At 32.9% G+C, this 10,852-nt stretch overlaps 3 protein-coding genes across 4 annotated transcripts; all 3 read left to right on the top strand.

Annotated features, from left to right (window-relative positions):
- Positions 1-322: 322 nt before the first annotated feature.
- Positions 323-2,675, top strand: LOC145068760 (NADPH-dependent aldo-keto reductase, chloroplastic-like). Its single transcript, XM_079015758.1, has 7 exons — positions 323-521; positions 1,150-1,200; positions 1,340-1,416; positions 1,491-1,578; positions 1,670-1,945; positions 2,050-2,298; positions 2,390-2,675. Exons 1-7 carry the CDS (start codon positions 402-404, stop codon positions 2,474-2,476), a joined length of 948 nt encoding a protein of 315 aa, XP_078871884.1. The 5' UTR covers positions 323-401; the 3' UTR covers positions 2,477-2,675.
- A 1,425-nt stretch (positions 2,676-4,100) lies between these two features.
- On the top strand, positions 4,101-7,021 carry FUS12 (proteasome family protein). 2 transcript variants are annotated; one of them, XM_079015751.1, is made up of 12 exons: positions 4,101-4,219; positions 4,379-4,465; positions 4,742-4,820; positions 4,950-5,190; positions 5,261-5,335; positions 5,411-5,545; positions 5,627-5,814; positions 5,888-5,956; positions 6,040-6,130; positions 6,230-6,364; positions 6,441-6,553; positions 6,639-7,021. In XM_079015751.1, the coding sequence occupies exons 1-12, from the start codon at positions 4,210-4,212 to the stop codon at positions 6,727-6,729; spliced, it is 1,314 nt and encodes a 437-aa protein (XP_078871877.1). In that variant the 5' UTR covers positions 4,101-4,209; the 3' UTR covers positions 6,730-7,021. The 2 variants fall into 2 exon arrangements, with proteins under 2 accessions (XP_078871877.1, XP_078871876.1); XM_079015750.1 differs by having other exon boundaries at positions 4,373-4,465.
- A 1,104-nt stretch (positions 7,022-8,125) lies between these two features.
- LOC145068752 (leucine-rich repeat protein 1-like) lies at positions 8,126-10,515 on the top strand. The gene is made up of 6 exons (XM_079015752.1): positions 8,126-8,565; positions 9,509-9,580; positions 9,662-9,805; positions 9,898-9,969; positions 10,053-10,124; positions 10,200-10,515. The coding sequence occupies exons 1-6, from the start codon at positions 8,348-8,350 to the stop codon at positions 10,270-10,272; spliced, it is 651 nt and encodes a 216-aa protein (XP_078871878.1). The 5' UTR covers positions 8,126-8,347; the 3' UTR covers positions 10,273-10,515.
- The last annotated feature ends 337 nt before the right edge of the window (positions 10,516-10,852 follow it).

Raw genomic sequence — 10,852 nt, 5'->3', positions numbered from 1 at the left:
CACAGGGTGATAGCCGGTTAAAAACGAGTCAAGATGGTTATGATGAACACAAACAACAAGTTCGATTGGATATTGGGTATAAAAAAAACCAAATAAAAATAAACTTAGCAGTTAATTACCCTTGAAAATCATTTCCCCGGTGATTAATATTGAACTGTTTATTTTAGAAAATATATAATTATGTATAACATTATATGTGCATTAATGTTGTGAATGTAACCATTTGCAATGTTGTGACGGGGTGGGTCCCCTACGATGTTGGTGGACGGTGGTGGTCCTGGTTCCAGACTCCAGTGGATCTTTAGCATATATACCTCAAGCGTAAAATCATCATCATTTCCATATCTGTGTCGTCCTCCCCGTTATTCTCTACATCTTTTCAGCGAAGTAGTTGATTGAAAATGGCGACTGAAATTCGATCCTTTGATCTGATAAACAAAACTCAGATTCCATCATTAGGTCTTGGGACATGGCAATCGGAACCTGGTCTTGTTGGCCAAGCCGTCACTGCTGCCGTCAAGGTTCTCCCCTCTTTCTCTACTCCCTTTGTTCTCTGCGTGAATAAGATTTGGATTTTAGTCAAACTAATACCAAAACGGCGAAGTAAGTTTTTGACTATAATACTCTTCTCATCTATGGTTTCCATGCTCGATGCTAATTTTACCCAAACAATGTATCCTATGATTTGATAAGTAGTTATTGCTCATTGACTGGTAAATATGGTCTTAATTCTATTAGGTAGCTTTTCTTCCTTGAGCTATCATCAGAATAAGATTCCTCTTCACTTTGTGGTTCTTATTATTACTTTATTTTGTTATGAAATATGAATGCAGACTTAAAGGTGTTTTGAGTGTTAAAGTTGGACTTTTGAGGTCAAAAGAATTATCGTGGTCCCGAATTGATATGGTTTTTGACTTTTGTTACAAATATCATCCAAAATCTTTGTAATTATTTAGTGCATCTTTGTAATCATGTAGTGTTTCAAATTCAATCAATAAACTCTTAAAACCCTTCAACTGGGGAAGCATTTGTTTTTGTTGCTTTGAGTGATAGATTAATATGTAAAAGTAAAACATAGGGAAAAAAGTAAAAAGTAGATATGATATGATATGATGCATATCATCTTCTCACTATGTTTCTCTCCTGCAGGCTGGGTATCGCCACATTGATTGTGCCCAAATTTATGGCAATGAAAAGGAGGTATGCAGATTTCACTAAAATTCCATCAACAAATCAGTCAAGATTTTGCCTTTTTTGCGTTTTTTCCTTTTTCCATTCATAAAAAAATATTATATTTGCTATCATCAACAATTCTTTTATATCTTTTTTGGCTTTCAAGATTGGTTTAGCTTTAAAGAAACTCTTTGAAGATGGTGTGGTGGCACGAGAAGATTTATGGATCACCTCTAAACTTTGGTTTGTTCTAATCCTTTTTTTTTGTGTACGTAAATTTCATCTTCATTAAATATTCAAAACCCTAAACTTTACAGGTGTAACAATCATGCCCCTGAAGATGTACCTATTGCATTAGAGAAAACTCTGAATGACTTACAGATTGAGCATCTTGATTTGTACCTTGTAAGTCTTTTGATAATACACATTTTTATATCATTTCATCATCACTCAATCATTAACCAAATGAACCCATCTATCTATGATTCTATTCAAGATTCATTGGCCAGTAAGGACAAAGAAAGGGACAGCTGGCTTCAAACCTGAAAATCTGCTAAAAACAGACATACCTGCCACATGGAAAGCAATGGAAGCACTGTTTGATATAGGGAAGACACGAGGTTTAGGTGTTAGCAATTTTTCTTCAAAAAAATTGGGAGATTTGTTGAAGGTGGCCCGCATTCCCCCTGTTGTGAATCAGGTTGAATGCCATCCTTCATGGCATCAAACCAAATTGAGGGAGTTTTGTAAATCTAATGGCGTTCATCTCTCAGTAAGTCATCATAAACATGGCTTTCTCTGTTAAGTCGTTCTTTCTGTATTAAGTCGACAAGTGTCTTATTTTAATTTTGATTTTGAATAATAAATAATATTCAGGGGTACTCACCACTTGGTTCACCTGGGACAAAATGGCTAAAGAGCAATGTGCTTGAGCATCCAATTTTGACATCAGTTGCAGATAAATTAGGGAAGACTCCTGCACAAGTTGCCATACGTTGGGGTTTACAGATGGGTCATAGTGTTCTTCCCAAAAGTACTAATGAAGCGCGTATCAAAGAGAATTTTGCAGTTTCTGATTGGTTGATTCCTGATGATTTGTTCACAGAGTTGTCCAAAATTGAACAGGCAAGATTTCTCCTTTTTGCTTTATTTGATTGATTGAATCAATCCTTATATAAAATTCAATTATTTACATATGAAGTTGGTTTTGATGCAGGCAAGACTTGTGAGAGGTGATTTTTTGGTGAATGATATTTATGGCGAGTATAAAACAGTTGAGGTACTCTGGGATGGTGAGATTTGAGTTTTGAGGAGTAGCTGAATATTAATAAATTAAGCTTAAAATGTGTTTATTATATAAGTTAAAAACACTACAAGAATTTAAGCAATATCATGAAATAAGAAGGCGTTACATTATGTCGTTTGTTGAATGCTATTTCATTTTCCGTTCCTTGTTGTAAACGAGCAACTATTAATACTTGAAAAACGTGGATTTGATGATATTTCAAAAGCTGCAATGCTGTCACCATCGTGTAAGGCTACAAGTTTGTGATAATTATAATGAAGTTGATGACCAAAGGGGTGTTGGATCATGGATGTGTGTTTAAGGTGATTATTGGTTTTATTGTTAAGATGTGATTATAGTGTTTAGATTAGTTGAAGTTAAAATAAACGGATTTCAATAAGTGGGTAACAAATAATAACTTAAAACTAAAAAGTGATTTATATTAGGGTTTATTTTATTCATGATCTCATTCAAAATAACCATCAATTTTGATTTACCGGTGCAATGATGAAGCTCGTTAGTTGGGACTTGGGGGTTACGAAACATGTTTATTCTTCTTTAAGCATGGAACACATCGATTAATCCTAAAGAGTGTTATAGATAATCATATACTTTTACAAATTTTTTAAACAAATAAAAGGCCAATACATTTATCTCAATTTTCTAGTAATTACAAGCACAAGTTGAATGGAGCGCTTTTATTAGCTAAAAAGTTTCAAAGATCATCACATGTAAAAATCTAGATGGGCTGCAATTTCTTTTATTTATTTATTTATTTTTGCAGATCAACACCTACAAAAATCTAGGTGTATATAGTTTTTTTGGATTTTTTTTGAGATTTTTTGCAGGTCATTCTTCTAATTAGAAGAACCTAGATGATATGATCATTGTTATAAAGTTTGTTTGCAAAAGCTATAAAGTTTTTTTTTTTTTTTTTTTTTTTTTTTTTCTGAATATTTTAATTTGGAGCTATAAATTATGATTTTTCGATATCCAAATTAGGAGTGTAACGGGTCCATGGACAGATCTTATTAAATAGAACACAATGAGAAATTTTTTAACTAAAATGAAGTTTGTATGCAAAAGTTAAATATTAAAGTTATGTTTTTTTAATTTTTTTCATCGAATAACCTACTTGGGAGCTCAAAAATATAACTTTCCGACATCCAAATTTGGATTTAAAATATTAATGTAAAACTTAGTTACAAAGAACACAATGACAAAGAACTAGCTTAAGAGAATTTCGTATATAAAAGTTAGGGATGAACATTTGGACCTCCGAACTAGATCGGAAACCAGATCTAGACCTAGTAAGCCTTAACAGGTCCAGTCCAAGATCCACTAATTTCTTCAAAATCAGTTCGCTCCAAATGTTCACCTATATGTCCAAGAATTAAGAATTGATCCTAAACCTGGACTTATAAGACTCAACATGTTCGGTCCAAAATTCAAAATTCACTAACATACCCGTCAGGTCTAAGAGCTAATCCACTCTAAATACTTATCCATAATAAAAGTTATGAAAGTATGACCTTATCTTATTTATTTATTTATTTTGATATTTTAGCTATTTTATAAAATAAAATTTAGAAAAATTGTATAATAATAAAAAGACCCGCATACAAAATGACGAAAGGGTCCAGTCCCGCAACTAAACTCGCTATTTTCACAGGTGTTGCATTTGTAAACCAAACCCTAGAGACCACTGATCGCTACTGTATTCATCATCTTCTCATCATCGTCAAGCAATCATGGGTTCAGGTGAGGTTAAGCTTCATGATTTCTTAGTTTCGGCTTCAATTTTAGTTAGTTAAATGTCCCATATGCAGAAACGCACAGATGCCGCGGTTGTACAAAGTGTTTCTAGTGTAAGCATGTATTTACAATTTTTTTCTTTCTTTCTCTCTCATTTAGATGCAGATATGGAGGATTATGGATTTGAGTACTCTGAGGAGGAACCTGAAGAGCAAGACGTGGACATTGAAAATCAATATTACAATTCTAAAGGTACTGAATCCCCCTCAATACTTACTGTACACATCGATTTGGATTCTCATCTCCATATTGATTGCTACTCTTATCCTTACCAGTAGTGGAACCGGAAAGAGGGCGTGATTGTGTAATTGACGAATAATTATAATGCTAATTTTAGGGCAGAAAGCTAGATTAGATAATCGCATTAATACTACGACCGTTGTCTTATCTCTAAGCTTGCAACTATATTTTCTCTTGTAACATCTTATATGGGTTATTGATTGGTGTCCCATTCTTTGTTTTTGACAGGTTTGGTGGAGACTGATCCAGAGGGTGCACTTACTGGTTTTGCTGAAGTAGTTCAGATGGAACCTGAGAAAGCAGAATGGTAAGTGTATTAGTATTAAGTAAGCTAGATTGTGACATTAACAAAGAATCTAAGAAGCTAAAATTGTAGCAACCTTTATTGAATCCTCACTTATGAAGTCGATAATCATTCTTCTTTTGTGTTTAACAGGGGATTCAAAGCACTAAAACAGACTGTCAAACTTTATTACCGTTTAGGGAGGTACAAGGAGATGACAGATGCATATAGGGAAATGTTAACCTACATTAAATCTGCAGTAACTCGAAATTACAGTGAAAAATGTATAAACAATATCATGGATTTTGTCTCTGGGTCTGCTAGTCAAAACTTTGGTCTTTTACAAGAGTTCTATCAAACCACTTTGAAAGCACTTGAAGAAGCTAAGAATGAGGTAATTATTACTTACTTTTTTAGGATTGCAATTAAGAAATTATTCAAAATTTGGGTCCTTTTTTTTGTAGAGATTATGGTTCAAGACAAATCTTAAGCTTTGCAAGATCTGGTTTGACATGGGTGAATATGGTAGAATGAATAAGGTATGGCACAAATCTATTGTTAACTATTTATATTTTTAGTCTGTTGTTGACTAAAACATCCATTATATTTTTCAGATTTTGAAGGAGCTTCATAAATCTTGTCAAAGGGCAGATGGGACTGATGATCAAAAGAAAGGAACTCAGTTACTGGAAGTGTATGCCATTGAGATTCAAATGTACACAGAGACTAAGAACAACAAAAAACTCAAGGTAGAGAATCTTTAAATGCTAATGTTATGTTATAAACTTATGATTACATGTAACAAAATATTTTGTATGTGTTTGTGACAGCAATTGTACCAAAAAGCCCTTACTATTAAATCTGCAATCCCACATCCAAGAATCATGGGAATAATACACGAATGTGGTGGCAAAATGCATATGGCAGAACGCCAATGGGCAGAAGCAGCTACTGACTTTTTTGAAGCTTTTAAAAACTATGATGAAGCCGGGAATCAGAGAAGAATCCAGTGTCTGAAGTATGTCTAATTTTGTCATTTTCCATTAAACCTAATTTTGTAATGTTAACTGTCTCTAATCTTGCAATTACAGATACTTGGTGCTAGCAAACATGCTTATGCAATCTGAGGTCAATCCATTTGATGGTCAAGAGGCTAAACCGTATGTGATAAACGTGATTCTCTTTTTCTTTTTTCTAAATTACTGTTTTACCCTTTCTGATTGCTAGCTTAATAACACTGCAGATACAAAAACGATCCAGAAATCTTGGCTATGACAAACTTAATTGCAGCATATCAACGTAATGAAATATTAGAATTTGAGAAAATCCTCAAGGTAAAAAGTAAAAGATTGAACATATTTATGTAATGCAGCATAGGTTATATATGTACATAATAATTAAAAGAAGTTTTGTATGATTTCTCTATGTGACAGAGCAACAGAAGAACAATCATGGATGATCCTTTTATCAGAAATTACATTGAAGATCTTCTGAAAAACATTAGAACCCAAGTGTTACTCAAGCTAATTAAGCCATACACCAGGATCAGGATCCCCTTCATATCCAAGGTATCATTTCAATTTTTTTATTTTTATTTTGATATAACTATTATTATACATACATGTGTGTGTGTGTGTATTTCAGGAGCTGAATGTGCCAGAGGCTGATGTGGAACAGCTTTTAGTGTCGCTGATATTGGACAACAAAGTGCAGGGTCACATCGATCAAGTTAACAGGCTGTTGGAGCGTGGTGACAGGTTAAATTTTATATCTATATCAATAGTTACTATTCCTGATTCCATTCCAATCTTGTGTTTGACTCTGGAATTGGAATGGTGGCAGGTCAAAGGGAATGAAGAAATACACTGCTGTGGAGAAATGGAACACGCAGCTTAGGTCACTTTATCAAAGTGTTGGGAATCGAGTTGGTTGAAAAAAAAAATATATATATTGAATTGTGATGAGATTTTGTTTGTTTCCATCGCGGCATATTTTGTCCATCATGTCAAATTGGTAAAAAAGTTTGTATCTAAAGGAAAACTCAAGTCAAGTCAAGTCAAGTCAAGTCGAGGATTAATGTGTTTTGATTATTGATTGCATTTGTGCATTTGGTATTTGGGCTTGTGAGGTATATTTGACAATTTTTGGAAACCTTTTCAACTTTAATTATTCATCAATCCTATGGAGGAGTAGGTGAGTTGGTAAATGATAATTCAATTTACTCATGACCATATCCATTAAATATAAAAGTTAATAGTTTCGCTTTATTTATTTATTTATTTATTTTTTAAATTTTATTGTTATTTGATTGATTGAAATTGGTTTTTCCTTTCCAAATAATTTTAGTGGTATCTGAATACTCTAATCATATGTGTGTGTGTGTTTGGCAATTGACATGGAGTTTTTAGCTCTTAAGAAATGTTTTAAAAAAATAACTTTGTTTGGCATCAGGAGTTTTTAGTTTTTATTATAAACAAAAAAAAGTTTGAATCAAGAAACTATTTCAAGTAGTTTTTATGTGTGTTTAGTTTTATTAATTTTTTTATATTTAAAGCTAACAATTAATTTTGCATAACACTTGCATAAATGGAAAGGAGGTGATATTTTCACTTATCTTTTTAAAAAACAATGTGATTTGCCTTTTAGAACAATACTCAAGATTTTTTCTATTCAATTAAAGTATAGTGTATTGAGGTCAAAATCATTTTTGTTTTCAAAGTGGCTGAATCAGAAATCTTAATGGAAGTATCATATTTATAAAAATAAAGTATAACTTTCTACCATGTCAAACACAATCAGAATTATTAAAAGACATTTGATTAGAGTTAGAAATAGTTATATAATTTTACAAATGCCCTTAGATTGATTAAAAGACATTTGATTAGATTAAATCAGCGTGTTTTAACAACCTTTTTGTTTGCTTCTCAAAATGTAATCATTTTTTTTTAAATATTCAAAACCGATTCACTAAAGAAAATTTGACTATCTTCAAAATCCTCTTAATTTAAAAATCTAATTTAAGTTTCAAATAAACCAAGTTAAAAATTCTCGGTTCCTATTGACTTTTGTTAAGCTAAAGTTACAAACTCACTCCTAGTTGCTTTTTATATTAAAAAAAATCAAGATATTAATAATAATAATAATATTATTATTATTATTATCATCAAATATAAGTTTATAAAATTACATTTGAAATCAGATTCGAAGTTTATTAAAAATAAAAAACAAAAAGCTTAAAACGAGAATCAGAATAAAAAAAAAAAACAACTATACACGGTTGAAAGTTGAAAGAGTCCCAGGAACCCTATTATTTGTTTCATTTGTATTCTCTTCCCTGCTACTTTGGTCAAAAGCGAGTCCAATACCTATCGATCGACCCACCCACCCAACCACTCAGATTCATCATTGACCGACTCCGATACATCATCATAAATCAACGCAAACCAAACCCTCTTTCTCTAACCCTCCCTTGCAAAACTAGTAATCGGTTTCTTGTTCAAACCCTCGTCAATCGAAATTACTAAGGGGGAAGAACTTAGCACCATCATATCATGGCTTGGGGCACCTTAGTTGCTTTGGTAATCGTATTAGTAGCAGCGGCAGAGTTTACATCGACGGTTAGTGGAAATTCTGAAGGGGACGCGCTTTACGCCCTTCGCCGGAGCTTAAACGATCCCGATAAAGTACTTCAGAGCTGGGATCCTAATCTTGTTAGTCCCTGCACCTGGTTTCACATCACCTGCAATCAAGACAACCACGTTACTCGTGTGTAAGCCCTTCTCCTTTACACCCAAATTCCAAATCCAGTCGGCATCCCCTTATATGTTTTTCTGCTCTTTGGTCCAACATAGTCCATTTTGGCGGTCTCTTGTTCTAATGATAAAATAGGGAAAATTATATTATTTTGGTCAACTGGAAACTCCTAATTGCGTCTAACTTAGAGAGTTAAACGAATTTTGAAACCTATAACTTAAGAAGTTTGAGAAGGATCAGTTTTAAGTGTTCATAGTACTAATGAAGTTCGGCTTGAAGATTTTAAAGATCATCATTTGAGTTGTCATGTTTCTTGACAAAGTTTAAAGGTATATTGAGGCAGGTAAAGACTGTTGTTGTTAAGTTTCTCAAAGTAGACCTGAGTTCTTGTTCTTGGTCTCATGTGACTTAACCCGTTGTTCCCAAGTAGTGTTTTTAGGGTTTATGTGTTTCTCTGGTCATTTGATGAGCTTGGCGCATTTTTTTTTTTCTGTAAATAGAATCACTTGTAATTTTCTGCTTGTGTTCAAATAATTTTATGGAGAATCAAGTGAATTATGATGCAGGGATGGAAGGAAAAAAAAAGTGCCTCTAGGGAGTTCTTAGTAATAAAAAGCAGCTTATAAAACCTTTTCTGTTCTAATCCATCTGTTGGTTATATGTTTAACCCTCCCATTTTAAAAAATATGGCATAGATAAAAAAAAAAAAAAAAATCTTTGGTACAAGTGTCAAATACCTAATATAAATCATCTATAGATACCAATAACACTTTCTTTTGTTCCCTAAGATTTACAAATCTATATGAAGTTTGTAATAGGGAGTTGTCAGATTGATCTCAAAATTTGAACAACACTTTCTTCTATTGTAAAATCTATTCTTGACTTCATATGTACAATCAAATACTTATTAAACTAATTATGAAACTATGATTCATTATGTTACAATTGGTTTTTTACAGGGATCTTGGAAATTCAAACTTGTCTGGCCATCTTGTACCTGAACTAGGAAAGCTTGAACATCTACAGTATCTGTGAGTTACTCAATTTCTTTTTACCTTGTTTCATTTAGTGGATCTTTAATTAGCTACAATGAACTATAATAATTGCTGTAGGGAGCTTTACAAAAATACCATTCAGGGTACAATTCCTGCAGAAATCGGTAACTTGAAGAGCCTCATAAGCTTGGATTTGTACAACAACAATATCTCTGGCAAAATTCCACCTTCACTCGGGAAATTGAAATCTCTAGTGTTCTTGTGAGTTTGACTAAAGTATTTAGTATTTACTCTCTAGTTTGACCAAGATGGTATATATAAATTTATAAACTTGTCATTGGTCAATGGCACAGGCGTCTTAATGATAATCATCTAACTGGAAGAATCCCTAGGGAACTTGTTGGTGCTTCAAGCTTGAAAGTTGTGTATGTACTTATTCCTCATCAAAATTCTTGTTACAAAATGTTAATATAGTAAATAAGCAAGTGTGTGTGAATTTATTTTTCAGGGATGTATCGAATAATAACCTATGTGGAACAATTCCTACCACTGGTCCATTTGAACACATCCCTTTGAACAAGTAAGTAAACAAGTGTTATTGAATTAGTTGTGGGATAAATAATAAATTGATAAAAATGGTGGTTTAATTTTGCAGCTTTGAAAACAATCCTCGTTTGGAAGGGCCAGAGTTGATGGGACTTGCAAGTTATGATACAAACTGCTCTTAAAGAGTGTTGTTACTTGATGTTAAGTTTGAACCCATGGTGAGTTGCAAGAACTCTTGTGATAACATATGGTTGGTTAGTTTGTTATATTTTGTGTAAAATTATGTTATGTTTGTATGGGTGTCTGTGGTCTTGAAAAATATAAAATATTTGGTTATAACCAATGGAAGTTGTATAACCTTAAACATGTGTGTGTGTGTGTGTGACTGAGTTTCGGCTATAAACTTGTTTCCCCATATTTTGTGATGCGTGATGAGCAGCAAGAGCATTGTGCACTGTGTCCTTAATGAGCATGTTTATTTGGGTCTTTGATATATATAACTAAATTGTAATGGAATATGAAATTTTCATAGAAACTATACTATGTACAATATTGGATGTCAAATATCCATGTTTCTTGACCACTTTGGTAATGCTTTAGAGGAGTGGTTTGAAGAGGACAAAGAAGAAGCGGTGAGTCAAATCATGTATTTTTTTTGTCAAGGAAATGATGATATGCTATCAGACAATTTGTCGGTTGATCTTGAAGTCAAACACGAATTGAATTGTAGGGACAAGAAAAGCCATGACCCATGGTGACTCT

This window comes from Lactuca serriola, chromosome 8 (genome assembly GCF_051521515.1).
Source record: "Lactuca serriola cultivar US96UC23 chromosome 8, Lser_US96UC23_V15, whole genome shotgun sequence".
Classification (NCBI taxonomy): domain Eukaryota; kingdom Viridiplantae; phylum Streptophyta; class Magnoliopsida; order Asterales; family Asteraceae; genus Lactuca; species Lactuca serriola.
The sequence above is the reverse complement of the archived record's forward strand: the minus strand, read 5'-3'. Positions and strand labels throughout refer to the sequence as shown.